This window comes from Pleurodeles waltl, chromosome 4_1 (genome assembly GCF_031143425.1).
Source record: "Pleurodeles waltl isolate 20211129_DDA chromosome 4_1, aPleWal1.hap1.20221129, whole genome shotgun sequence".
Lineage (NCBI taxonomy): Eukaryota > Metazoa > Chordata > Amphibia > Caudata > Salamandridae > Pleurodeles > Pleurodeles waltl.
Window position 1 is genome coordinate 398916499 of NC_090442.1, and position 15181 is coordinate 398931679.

Consider the following 15181-nt stretch of genomic DNA (forward strand, 5'->3'; position numbering starts at 1 on the left):
AGCTAAATTAACTTCTACAAATTAACATAAACATAGGTTATACATCTCAATATGACATATTACTACATTATTCTTTCACATGTTCATTATTTCACACATCTTTTAGACATTTTAGCATAACTTTGTATAAATGGCTGACACTCCCCATGGTCACAATTTCAAAAGGTGCACTTTATTTTCCCTACGATTAATTTCTCTACAAATTTTACATTAATCAAACACATAAACATTTATTAAAATTTCTAATTAGCATATTTTCGTCAGCAGGTTCAAACAGCAGTCTAATTACGTGGTAATCTTTTTACCAGTTAAGGGCTAACAAGCCCTTCAGCAAAATATGGAGTTTCCATCAGAACCGGGGGGAACACTGATATTGCAACAAAGGTATCTGCATTAGTAATAATTGGCAACTACTTGTGTGGCAATTAAAGGTACAGAGATAAGCAGCCCATGAGTGGAGTATCGGATTATATTTTTACAAATTGTATGTAAACACTGCCCAGTAGGCTGCTTGTGGCTTTTAGGAAAGCGCAGCTGTAGAGCAACTTACCAATGCTCATCTGAATGAACAAATACTCTGTGACCCATGCATCCCCCTCAAGTTACCCGAAGATAACGCATATCACGCATGTTACAATGCTAGAAACTGCCAAGTATATCTATTTGTTGTCATTCTGAGTTTTGGTCAACATTTACCACAAGTGCATCCACAAAAAAATGCGCACTTTTTTAAAGGATTTATTTTGAGCTAGTTTTGCATAGAATTAAAGAAAATTGTTTCAGAAATCAGTACAATCAGTATAGGCAAGAAATGTAATTATGAAAATTGGCAACGTACTATGTGTGTGCCTTTTCTTTAGAATCACCACATGCCTAATACGAAAGCATCAAAAAAATGCCATAATGAGGGTCAGCATTTCGATAGGATCATCACACATTTGTAGGTGTCCTTCATTTATGTTTGTTCGGTCTGCAGGGCTGTCTGCATAACAAGGCTAAGTTTTCTCTCTGCTGTTGTGAGACAAACAGCCCCGAATGACCCTGGATGGCTTGCCTCGGAGCCTCACTGCTCTGCCGGCTGGTATGTCGAAGTCCTGATCTCTCTGGGTGAGACGGCTGTAGACAGCTATTATATACCACTAGATTTATTGTGAGCAAAATCAAACTTGTGATCATGAAAGAAGAGAATTCCCTTGCGCACACACATGACCATCTTGACCGATTCTGCTTTCTCCTAAGCACTATATATATATGTTCAAATAAATACCATAACATATGATAAACGTATTGCATGTAATAGACTGTTGTACAATAATGAAAATAAATGCATAATCTACCACAAGTAATTACTTATATGGACTAAGAAAATGCACAAACGCACAACATAGGGTTTTTTTTTTAGTGGCATCTCAGGCAAAATATGGGACATCAGGCATGATCGTTCAGGTAAATGCTGGAGCCTGAATGACAGTGGAAAGATGTTCCAGCACCTGAGAACGTCTGATTTAAGTACTAGAAGCTCTTGAGTTTAGGTTTTCCAAGGTATGCAAGGTTTTTGATTCTTGAGGACTCTCTGGCTTACTGACATTTAGAGGATGCTTGGTTTAAATAAATTACTTTATATATGGTGCAGCTAATTTTTTTTAAAGTAATCTTCACTTCAGTGGGAAGCATGAGTAGTTCCCCGAGGATATGTTTGATTGGGTAACACATCCTGGACGAAGGCAGACGCTGAGTCGCTGAATGGAGCATTGCCTTTAAAAGGAAAATGAGGACTGAGGGAAATCAACTAAGATGGTGTCTTCCACGTCTTGTAGGGTGATAAGTGAATGTGCAGAAGTTTTCAGGTATGCAATCAAAAGAAAGTATTTGATCTTTTTGATGGGGTGCAAACGAAAATTAGCTAATTCGGTGATTTAATTTCCTAGTGGTAAAAGTGACAGTATGGGACTAAGTGTAAATCTCAATGTTATTAGTTATGTCATGAGTGAAGGGGAACAAAACAGCTGCCCCTGGAGTTCATCAATTAGAAATGGATCAAACGTGTTTCTGTTATCTATAGGAGAAAAGAAGGCATTTATTTTTTGGGGGGATTAAACTACATATAATTGACTAGGATTGGATAAGGCTATAGTTGTGACAGAGGATGAATGGACGATAGTTTAAAGTCATCAGGATACAGATGGAAGATATATTAGCTTTCAAAAGCTTCTAATATACCTTTTATCATCCTTAATCATACTTTCTTTTTTATTAAAATCTGTTTCTTTTAGATTGATTTACTTTATTTGATTATACATATATTATCACAAAAGAATAAATACAAGAAAAAAAATACACAGTACATTAACTTGCACTCCTTTTTAATTTACAAATAAGTAGCCTCTTTTGTTCTAACCCCAATAGGATTTTGCCTTAATCATTAAGAGAATATTGTTAGCATTTAATTAGGCTCAATCTGATTATTAATCGAAACAGAAAACGTCTCAGAAATGCAACTTTATGATATAAATTTGAGACATTTAAAACGTTTAAATAATGAATTGCAAGAAGTATTTAAATTGTTTTCTGGGCAACATAGGAGAGTATTAAATATGTTAAAGCAACCCTATTAGAATATGAACTATTATAAATGTGGTTAACCATTATCATTAAGGATAAAAAAAAACATATCAGTTAAAGCATATTAGTGAAAGCACACTTTATTATTACCATTTACTAATAATAGATTTTCTAATCAAGTCAACGACCAATGGAACAATCACATTAGTACTGTCAGAAATGAAGACAGAATACATTCCTGACCTTACTGGAATAGCAATGGTAGGTCTCCTGCTAGAGATATACATGATCCTAGTTTGGGAACCATGAAGACATGAGAAAAAAAACTCTCTGAATCCTGACCCACAACTCCTCCAGGAGTCAGACATCCCTCAAATTAACAGAGGCTTTAAAAGGCTTTCCGAGTTTTATGAGGGTAATACTTGTATTTAGATTTTTTTGTGATCAGAGAAAGACTCGGAAACGTTGTTACATTCACCAGCAACAATTGGCTGGTTTATTATTATATAGGGCTAAGTGCAGCCTTAAAATTATGCCAAATAGTTGGGAGATACTGTACTTGATCATACAAATTCAAGGTGATTATGTGAATGAACAATATAAAATAAAGCATCTAAGCAAAAGCCAACTATCCTCACTGTCATCCAGTGGTAATACCTCAACAGTTATAGATTCATAGCAAACAGTTGCCACACAGCCTTTACAATTAGCAGGAAGTGAAAACAAGCAGTACAATACAGTATCAATATAGTGAAACTATTGTAAAATAATAGGTGCATTATGTTTAGATAAATGTGCTAGAATTTTCTGTTGTTTACAGGGATTACCCAAATCCCTTACATTCCAAGCGAACATATTGAAAAATAATTAATATAGTAAGGGAAAATCAACTGGAACTACTACTAAACATAACATACAACAATACCACCAATAATACTGGGAAGTATTGAGTCATGTATTAAGTATACGCAGGAAGCACCTAAGATCCTAAGACTCTTAGAGGGGGAAAATGGAACCAAAAAATAAAGCAACAAAAACATAAAATTATGGAAGGTAAGGGGAAGTTTAATTTCAGATGAAAGAACATAGAAATATAATTTAAAAATAAATTGAAAACATGATGAACAATTCCAATTCGTAAGTTGATCTGCATTCAGGGTGGTCTCAAAGCAAGCAATTATCTTCCTATTGGAACTAGTGAAACTTCTTATAATGCTAAAACACATGCCACTTTGTGTGGTTATTATAGAAAAACATTTTCACTGAGAGAAACAAAATTATATAAATATCAAAAAACTACTGCCTTGAATTAAAAATATACCACTCTTCCAAATGGATCTAAAAGGCACTGTTTAAAAAAAGCTTCAAGCTACACAGTAGACAATTTAAAAATCTTGCCAAATAAATGGAAGAAAATTGACTACCTACACTCACTTAATTTTCACCATAATTACAATTGTGTAGCAATAAAACTGGTGCTCGATTGGTACATGCCTCTATTGTACAATTCCTACCTACTAGTCAGCCGCCTGTGCTAGGGTTCAGTGTTCTTTTTGGCATACTCTGAAAGTTAATTCACTCATGTAGCAGCAGCTACAAAATAACAATGATCGTGGGACATGCCCAGGTAATTTCAATTTAAAGTCAATATATTATGGTATAACAATTAAAAGGTGGTTTAACTTGTGCTTGGTTTTTAATTAATATTTGTGTTTCAATAATTCGGGAGGGTTATGTTCAGTTAAGGGATTTTAGTATAAATGGTTGAGCACTGAGGCTTACAGGAATTATTTTAGGAACATTAGAGATAAGGTGTATAGGTACAGTAGAATTACCTGGTGTCAGCGGGATTTACTTGGCTACCTGCAATATTATCTGATTTGATGGAAGATGAAGGGCAACTGCAGAGGACCACATACCTCGCGTTGCCAAATACATTTCAGAGTTTAATTGTTGTGCAAAGAAGGCAACTGAGTGAAACAATGCTGGGACTAGAGCAAGGCAACACTAGGCAACTGCCATGGACATAAAGAGCAGGGACCACCTCATTGTCTCTACAAGGATCAACAATAGTCCTACTTCCAGGTAGGGATGTAGAAAACAGTCATATGTCTGTGGCAGCCAACACTGTTGTACCTGCCCTGTAGCTAAAAGTCCAGTCAGGGTGGTGAAGGCTCCCCCTTACGTCTAAAACCAAGCGTTAGTCTCTGGTGTTGGTGATTACGACCAGGGAAATAAATGCCATTGCTCCAGAATAGACTGGAAGGGCGTCAGACTCACTACAGTTGGTACTGCCTGCAGGTTAGGACACATGTGGCAGAGGCGACCATCTGCTGTCCTGTCACAGTGCCACCGGGTATATTCATTTTAATGAAAAGTCTCCCAAATGGTTGTCTGTGAGAATATCATTAACAAAAGCATTGTCTTTCAAAAATATTGTATGTAGAATATCCACTACCACAATATTGTGAAGCATAAATCTAGTATAGGTTTACTATTCTTAACTCAACAGCTACATTTTCTGAGTATATATACATTGTCATGGTAAGTAGGTATGGAGTTAAGAAGAGAAAATCTACACTAACCTCTATGTACTTACCTGTACAATGCTGCAGTAGTCGATATTCTGGATAAGAAATGTTTATAGGACGATATTTAAAACTCGACATTCTGATAGCACACCTCCCTCAAACATGGTAGGCAGCATTTTTGTTGAAATGTGATTACTGGCAGGTCACGTTAAGATATGTTTTGATGAACTGACAAAGCGGGCTATTTACCAATTCATCCCTCAAAGACTAGGCTTTACAATATGTAATTGATTGATATGCGACTAAACTGCTTTCAAGGTTTCATCAAACTGTAAAATGCATTAATTATTTCGATAATTTATATAAGATTTTGGTGCCTTTATTGCAAAAAAACTCAGTGGTATAAAGTCAACCTATCATAGAGAACCTTGAAAGATTCGAAATATTTCACAATCGACTGTACAAAACAGGCTTCATCATCATAATGACAGCTAGTAAACCACTGGGTACAGCTTCAACATTGTCAGGATTACTTGGGTTATATGGCATGACAGACCAAATTATACGGCAACGTTATCTAAATCAGATGGCAAAAAATGAAAACTATAAAACATATTCTTTAGCAGTATTACTTTTATCCATTAGTGCTAAAAACCACATTTCTGGTCAAATCAGTAGATTTTGAAAATTATGTAGTAAATAAACTATATCCCTAATTAAACGTTAAACACTGCTGACACAACGACATAAATCAACTGCCCCTCGCTACTGTCTATTGATTTAGCCACAATGTATTCAAGAAAAATAAACAAAACCTAAACATAATTCAAGTCAGAGCACATTTGCTTCTCTTTGCATAAAACAGCTTTTTCAATGGAAGTACCCCAAAACAAATATGTAATATAAAAATAAAGGGTAGTATGTGTAATATGGTCCAATATTGCCATCTCAGGGTCCTGGTGATATTTGCAAACCACTCGGCCTTGGGGTTTATGGCGTCATCAGAACCATCACAACACATATTCCACATTACATGGATTACCCGTTATGTTTTTTTATCTACACATCAATATAAAAATGCATTGATGATATGGTGGCAGTTGGCAGTCTGCATTCAATATTTTTGCAGGTCAGTATTCTGTCACGCGATATCGATAAAGAAAATGCGCTGGGAGTCAGAGTTTACACAGTCTAAAAGAGAATTACTGTGAAACAAAGGTCACACCTCATTGGATTTGCCTCAGTAGGAGAGGACTGTACGAGGTATGGCCTGAAGTATTGTGCTGACAGGAAATGCACAAATTGTTTGGCTTGAAAATCATAGACTAAGCCGATGTAGTCCAGACAGCAGGTCTTGTGTGGGTAAGTTGTTAGCCCACATGTAAACTCTGTCCTCGAAACCTGGAAGAAAGTCCAGTATCCAAAGGCAGTTTAATATTAGGGCGAAACCCACTGTCTATATGGTGTGTGCTTACGAACTGTACAGATGAGGTAAAGAAGATGTGGTTATACAGTTTAATACCTTAAGCCCTGGACCTGTACACACGTGACTAAACCGGAAGACATTAGCACACTGAAATAAGGATGGCTCTTTATAGCGAGGATTCTAACTTTTTGTATAGCATTTAACACAACATTTCTGTAGTCTGAACACTGTAAAATATCAGTTCCTATTATCATCCTATGTAATGGTACTGAATTTGTCAACCTAAGAGGAATAAAAATCCAAGTTGGCCTTACTGCCACTCAAACTCAAGACCTGTAGGTCGCACTAAATGTCTCGGCAGATGTCAGCCGCAGTCCTTTAACTCACTGAGCACCATCCTGTGAAACCTGTAGCTCTTGGAATCCCAGATGTAGAAGTTGCAACTATTTGATGCGCTAATATAAAAACATTAAAGTTTCTAAAATCTTAAATATTTCCCAAGAACAAAATGAGGTTGCAGGCGAAGAAACAAAGCTAAGTGCATTGAATCAATTTTGGGATGATTTGTTTTGAAACGTTTCCAAACATTCTTAACTAAAAACACTGAGTAGATGATACTTGACGTTTAAGAACAGATGTCACTGTACAACTCGCCCCACACCCCAGTCATGTAAAATTCGCCGGAATGTTAACACATTTTTTAGAACTTGCACGTACCAGTGATTTGTTTCTTGGTCTCCAGATCACGTGTCTGCTTGAGGAGTCGCAGCAGCAGTGGTATTCCCTTCAGCTCGCAGACCTCCAGCTTGTTGTCATTGTCTTCAAACACGAGGTTTCGCAGAGCAGAACACGCTGCCCGCCTAATGTCCTCGTTCTCACTGTTCAGTAGCTGCAAGAGCTTTGGAATACCACCGAGAGAATACACCTGAGGGAAGAGCAACAGGCAAAATGTCACTCTAGCTTCTTAAATTAGCGCTGCTTCTTGTGGCAGGGATTGAGGGCCGCAAAGTTTCATATCAAGATAACTCAATTCAATGAGATTTCAAATGATCTTTGAAGAACATTGCTTTTCCAATGTAGCTGCCCCAAAATAAACGTGTAGAATAAACAATATATAGTGGGTAATGTGCTGTATTGTCCAATATCACCATCTCGGGTTTTGGTGACAATTACCAACTACTCGTCCTTCAACTTTTTAGGTCTAGCACAGCAGCGCGGGAGCACTGCTTTTCCGACGTGTTGGGATGTACCTGAGCTTTTAACAATGCCAACCTCACGCCCATCACTATCAATCGTTCGTGGGCTTGCCCCTAAAAAATCCTTGGATGACATTGGTAAAGGCTTTATGTTTGTCCCTCCTTGGGGCGGTTTAGTTACCGGCTTGGCGATCGCGCCTGTTAGATGGCTAATTGCACTTTTGCTGACAAGTTTGACTGCAAGCAAACTTCTTCTTCCTTTTGTATGTCTCTTCAGGCTGATGCTCATGGCGGCCGTGGCGCTGTCAATCGGCTCGCTTATGTGAAACTGTTTTACTTTTCATTTTCAATTTATGTTGCAAGAAAAGTCTGGTAAGGAGTTTACAACGCTAATAGCTCTAAATCGAGCAAATGCAGGACCCATTGCAATGAAAATGCTTGTTGATTTATGTCACCAGAACCCCTCAATGGTAATACTGGACCATATAACATTGTTATATATATATCCTATAACATGAAGATACATAGCTGTAAAGTTCAGAGTAGTTAAAAGTATTTAAGGAGGAATGTAGCGACGTTAAGAATAGTAAATGTACATCATGAGGAATTGAACAATGACATAAGAAATTAGCCAAGTGGAGCATTATTCTAGTTCAGTTCAGACCTAAAGGTGCGCAAATAGACGTAAATGTAGCTGGCACTGGTGAGGTTGGTGTCTGCAATCAAATGATGGATACTCACTAATTAAAAATATAAGAAGACGGAGGTGGTCTTCATTCAGATCGCACTGTGTGGATCCCAAAATGAACGTGAGAGCTTGCTGCAGCCCTGAACACGTATGAAGCGAGCTACTAGTGGGATTTCCATCAACATATGCTCTAAATGCCTTAGAGCTAAAGGTCACAGCCTCAATATGGAGTCCTGCTCTAGGGACTCAGTGTTTCCTCTCAGCTATATGTGAACATATATAAAGGATGATGTCACTTGGCACCTGCCCTAGCTGGCCAGCGACCGTGAATATTTGGCAGGCCCAGCGAAATCACACAGCGTGTACACAACTAGCTGGAAACCCCCACAGAGAGCAGGTTTCCCAGGTAACAGTTTGAGGTTCTGTACAAAGGATGTCCATTAGGAGGTGTGAAACCTTCCAAGGACATCAGCTGCAGCCCCACTGCTGTTTGTAATGGAATGTAATTGGAAATTAAATGTAATGGGAGGCGTCGGTAGGGGGTTGTGTGTTTGTAGGAAGTGAATTTAAAAGTGCCTCTGGCTGTGCTCGGCATTAAGCCCCGCCCCTTCAATGTTTTAAAGGTGGCAGGGCTGACCATGCCCTTCACTGGCTGGTGTCTCAGTGTACGGCGCATTCACTGGTTCCGAGCTGCAGCCCGAAAGAGCAAAAACGACCTTAAAATTGGTGTCCTCCAGACTCTCAAGTTCTGTAAACTATAGCCGAGGATGAGCAGGAGAATCTTTTCTTTCCTTACACACAAACCATAAGGTTTCCTGGCCTGTGATCTCGACAATGGACTTTGAAAAGAGCCTCTACATCGGCCTCACTGTGCGCACAACCTGAAACTACAAAATGAGATACTGCATCCAGCCTGACCTTCAGCATCAGGTCTACCTTCTCAGCCTCTAGTAAAAGTCACTCCACTAGTCTAAATGAGTGCCACGCATCACCTTCTTAGGCACAAACCTACCGAAGTCTGCAAGTGATGCAAACACCCTATAGCGCATGCTCTGCAACACACTGACAAAAGATAAGTAAGATCATGCCACTATTAACTTGATTTTTCAAAAGATAAAGTGTGTTTTGTTAACGTGAATACGTTGAAAATAATGTCATTGAGCTGCATTTAACATGACCAAGCTTTTAAGTTGACATGGCCAGGCCTCCAATCCCCTTTCATTTGTTGTAATTTGCACATTTTAAAATAAACATATTTTCTTATTTCTCTTTTTGTGCACCGAGAGATGCAAATGTGTCTTTCAGTATTTTAGAAAATTATTTCAATTCAAGCAGCTTTACGGTCGTTTCAATAGTATCTTTAAATGTATTATTTTTCGTGTTATTGACCTTCATAGAGGAAGGAGCAGAACTCGACTGTATTTTTCCAAGGTCATTTCCTCTGGCTAGTGGAGATCGCACATACACTTTTAAATGTGCCTTTGTCCTCACATTTTGTTTAATGCAGGATTATTCTTTATTAATATAGCAAAAGTAATTTGCTATGTGATGTGTTTTCTGTTTTACCTTGGGATATTGTGATGTAACATTTGTAGCCCCCGTGATGACAATGTGATTTCTCTGTTTAGAAAACCATATAATATGATGACTGCCAGGAGTAAAAGCGTTATCCTTTACTTAGAGAGCCGACTCCGTGTCAGTCTGCTAATTGACTCCATACCTAGAGTTCTGTCTCTGATGCAGTATTTGCCCTTTGCTATACTATACCTGGTTATGGCTCTTCAACTAGAATAGAGACGGAGCCCATGTTAATTCCCATTTTTTTGCATTTTGTAAATTTATTGTCATTTTGATTTGAACAGACTAATTTTGCCTTCTGTAAACATTCTAGATTTAAAATAACCTTTCATGGTTTTGACTTTAAACTTTGTCTAGTATGTTCGATTTTACTTGATTTCTATTTTGGGGTGATCACTCTTCGGGACTAACAGAAGGCTTCCCGATCTCACAATTAGCGCTTAAGAATAGTAATTTAGTGTCAAAAATTGCATTATTATTATTCTTTGTACAATGAATTAGACTGTGATTAGATTAAAGAAATATACTCAGTAACTAAGTAGTTTTATGGCATACATCATTAATCTGGCACGTACAGCAGTTACTCGCTATTTGTGCTATAGCGATACCATACATATCTGTGACAAAGAAACAGTTTTAAAGAGGAGGGTAACTTCTAAACCCAACTGCAGTGCCAGGCTCTGCAGGGCACATACATGCTAAATAATACATTACTTCTAACAAAGGGAACATTGAACCAAAGCACTTTGAAGACAAAGTAAGTCATGACAACCCTCCCCAGAATAGCTCTCATCTCTTTCATCAAAGCATCGATCCATTCAACCTTTCATTCTTCTATCTACCTGCTAAAAGTTTTGCCTTTACATGCTACTATTTACATGCTACTCTTTCACCTTTACCTGCTACTATTCCACTGTTACATTCTGCCATTCATTCATCCTTTCTTCCAGCATTGTCTTTCACCATTCCATCCGACCATCCATATCCAAACCTATCCTTTCACTCATTCATCCATTCATTCATTTCACCCATTTTTTTGCTCATCCATCTCTCCATCAGTTCACGCCATCCATTTATCAACGCATCCTTTCACTAATCCATCCGCTCTTCCACCCATCTATCCATCTACCTTTTTACTCACTCATCCATCCATGCTTTCACTCGTGTCCATCTATTTACCCTAATTTTCACTCACCCATTTATCATTTCACTCATCCAGCCACCCTCTCACTGCAGTCATGCTCATTACATCTATCCTCTCGCTCTATCCATCCGTCCATCCTCAATTTTACTCATCCCATGCATCCTTTCACTCTCTCATTCCTCCATCCTTTCACTCATTCATCCATCCTTTCATTCATCCATCCATCTTTTCACACATATCCATCCTATCACTCACTCATCTTTGTCTGTCAAGGTGCCGACAGAAGAAGCCCGTCAAGAAATTCAACCCTGCTGCAACAGCTAAAGTTGGGGGTTCATGACGCCCCAAAACCCATCCTTTTACTCATCCATCTATCCACCCTTTCAGTTCGTCCATTCATCCACCCTATTACTTCACCAATCCATCCATTTTTATTCAGCCATCCATACTTTCACTCACGCATCCATATTTTCTCTCAACATTCATTCACCATTTTACTCATCCATGCACCCTTTCATCCCTCTACCTACCCTCACTTCCATCCATCCCGCTTTTATCCATCCATCCTCACTCCTCTATCCACCCTTTTATCTATTCATCCATTCTCTTTCGCTCATCCATCCTTTCATCCATCCTTTTACTCATTCATCGATCCATCTGTCCATCCAATCTTTCATTCACCCATCCATCCACCCATACTTTTACTCACTCAGAGCCACCCAGCCTTTCACGTTATTTATGAGCATTTTTCTGACGAGATATAGAAGAGGCACATCAAGAACGCCACCCCCGGTGTAGCTGCTGAATCAGGGGTGCTCACGATGTCCCTGCTATAGCGGTATGTATAAAGTGCAATGGTTTCCGGACTCCAGTGTCCGAACAATCAGGCCAAATACTGAAATGGAGGTCTCATTGAAGGAATCTGCTAATAAGATCATTTTGACTTCTTTCTTATTAGTAGAGGTTGAGAGGTTGCAGGGGGAGGAGAGTCCCAAATTCTAGGGGCCGACCTGGAGAGGATGCTGTCTTAGGTCTGCTTTTTTCTGAATCTTGGAGGTTTTAGCAGGAGGGAGCTAGCACTCCTAAGGGAGCCAGTGCCTCCTGACAAAGGGAGCTTCTGTTTTAGTTTTAAGAGTCTCTTATGGTGTACAGCTTTGTACGTCGATCAGGTTATCTTCAGTTGGATCTTGGCTTCGAAAGGGAGCCAGTGAAGAGACTTAAGAGATGGAGCAATGCGGCTGACACATTCTTCATCCTGTAATCAATCCCACTGCTGCCCAAGGGTCACCTTAAGTGGAGCCGATCTTGCTTTCAGAAGATCTGTTAAGGTCACACTCCCGCATTCCAGTCAAGAGATGTCTAGGGACTTACTGCTATCTCGAAATCTGAGGGTGCTCTGTATATATAGTTTTAACTGCATGAGGAGATTAATTTGGATGGATGTCCCTCTTGTGACTGCACTGATGTGTGCTTGCTTGTTGAGGTTCTTATACAGCGTTATTTTGAGGGACCGTGTTGGCACAATGATAGCAGGTTTATAATTGAGAGCACAAAGGTGGGTCATCTATTCTTCAGCTGGTGGTGAGCTGTGTGGCAGCGATACGAGAAGGAATTCTGTTTTCCGTTCATTCAATTTGAGGTGGGTCTGTGATAGCCAGAAATGAGTTTTCAGAAGGGCGTCATTTAGCTCTAGGATGTCATCCGAGGAGGAAATCTTGAAGCGGAGTGTCAGTACACATGATAACATATGTTTGCTTGTTTATACAAACCCCAAGCCTTCTAACTTAAAAGAAGAACATGTAAATATTAAAAAAGGCCAAGAGAAAGAAAATTGAATAAGAGGAATCATGAGCTATTCATTTTGAAAAAATGTAAACAAACGCTCATGCAAGCAATGCTGGGTTAAAAGTCAATATTAGAAGAAATACGTTACTAAAAGCAGCCACTGGAGGCCCCTCTTGCAGCAAAAATGATAATTTACCACCTTTGTTCTGTGTTACAGAGGCCAGAATGACAGGGGCAGAGTCAGTTACTTTTCAGTCTGGTGCAATCAATTGCTTCCAATCTTCACTACCCTCATCTGTGGTAAGGGGCAGTTTCCTCAGCCAAAGCCTAGTAGATCAGACCTACTGAGTTCTTCTTCAAAGGTGTCCTCAGGCTTGGCGCTCTCAGAGGAGTGGGAGGTCATGTCATTAAGCTGTATACACCCTTCTTCCATCCACACCTCTGCCATCTCATTAGGACCCAACGGCAGAAGTGAACTATGGAATAGTGCTGAGTAACCCCAACAGGAGGTACCACTACTGGCAAAAGGCTAGGGAGGGGTGAGTCAGAGTTTTGTTTGACAGAAGGCTAATTCTTTGTTAAGAAAAATGTCGGATGACAATTCTCTGTATGTGAAATTGTTTAGCACCACTGTAACTATAGCTAAGACTCGAAAGGAGGGAATGAAAGAGTACAGCAACAAAAGAACACATGAGAATGTGAAAGGGCGTGGCTATCACTAGCACAGCACAAGTGGTAGCGGTGCCATAGGGGCGGGTGTGAGGGGACACAACCTCAGTCAGATCTACCTTTCACTACCCAACTGAAGAAGGAGGCCAATTTTCCCTGCTTGCCCTAAGACCCATGGCACTCCCATGCTGCCAGGCATGTGATCACTGTATACAAATTTATAGCACAGAAAAATGCTGTAAAAATGAAAAACATCATTAGGTCTCTGTTACGCTGAGAGATTTATAGCATAACACCGTGGCTTACTAAGCTACATTATTGGCACCACACAATGTAAAAACTAGGAGAGAACTGGACAAAGAAACATAATTGTGCCAGCATATTTTTAGCTAGACAGCGCTTATTAAAATGGAAAAAAGTAGGCTTGACTATTCTGCAACAACATTTCTGAACTAATTAAAAGGAGTACTGGTGGATTTGTTCCTTGACTTTTGCCATGTTCCGCCTAGCTTTTTTTTAGAAGCATTGGAATAGTCAACAATCACACCATGGCTCTAGACTGGTAGTCCTTTAAAATCAATAAACGCCAAAGCCAGCCGTACATGATTATCGTCTGTCTGCAATGCAGGAGGTGCTTTTTTGTAAACGTCCATCTCCCATTGTTATGAGGTTTATAGTTCACTGTGTTCTCTAAATAACACGCATAATGCTATGTGGCATCTCTGTAGAGAAGTATGCACAGTATTTAAAAAGTGATTTGATGTGCTCTATCTCAAGCATGTAAAAGTGAAAATGCAGCCTATGCCAGGCCTGTTGTGAACAAGAGGCAAGAGAATTTAGAGTTCTAACACATAATATAATGTTTTTTCAATCATCCGCAGGTCATTTTAGCATTACCACTGAAGTCGTGGCAAAGTATTCACTCTACATTTTAAGCCGAAAAACTGAAACTCAATAAAACATTTTAAAAAAACACTAGTCTCTGGCTTTTACTCTATATGTTACAACTGGTACCAACATTACCAAAGACAAACCCAACTGGGGTCCCACCATTTATTACCCTTTCATGACTTCCTTGGTGAAGGAGAACATCGCCTTTGAAATGTCTATGTAGTTCTTGGGTGCACCGAGCCTGCTCCAGCTGAGGTGGAACACAAGGTACAGATTGGCTCCAGACAACTTTCTGGTATTAATGTATAGTGCCAGTGGAGCACAACGATTTGTCAGTCACAAGATTAGCTTCTGCTTGGTATCAAAATTAAAATGGTCCACAGCTATGGAGGGCAGAGAGGGATATTCTGGTAAAAACCTCTGCCACTGCACTTTAACGTTTTAGCTGTATTATATCCCTATTCTTGGGGCAAGGGGGGCAGAAAGAGCTTATTATGATGTTTCTTCCCGCACTGCATCATTCCTTTGGTTCAGACAGTCAAGTAAGTTAGCATTTCACCTTAGTAAGAGAAAACAGTTTCTCGCTCGCTGAAATAATGGAAAAGCCAGGAGCCTGCATACGAATGAGCATTGGTGAAAGTTACCCATTATCAGTCAATAGCATGAAAATTATTGTTCTACTTGATTTTACTTGAGGGAGTATTTACTTTG

The 15181-nt window shown here is 39.2% G+C and overlaps 1 protein-coding gene across 2 annotated transcripts in view; it reads right to left on the reverse strand.

The window, feature by feature from the left end:
* The window catches only part of PKP2 (plakophilin 2), a 468963-nt gene that overhangs the window by 282201 nt on the left and 171581 nt on the right, over window positions 1-15181 (reverse strand). For both annotated transcript variants that reach the window (XM_069228624.1, XM_069228623.1), the window contains exon 5: window positions 7237-7444. In XM_069228624.1, coding sequence (XP_069084725.1) covers window positions 7237-7444 — 208 coding nt within the window. The remainder of the gene's footprint in view (window positions 1-7236; window positions 7445-15181) is intronic.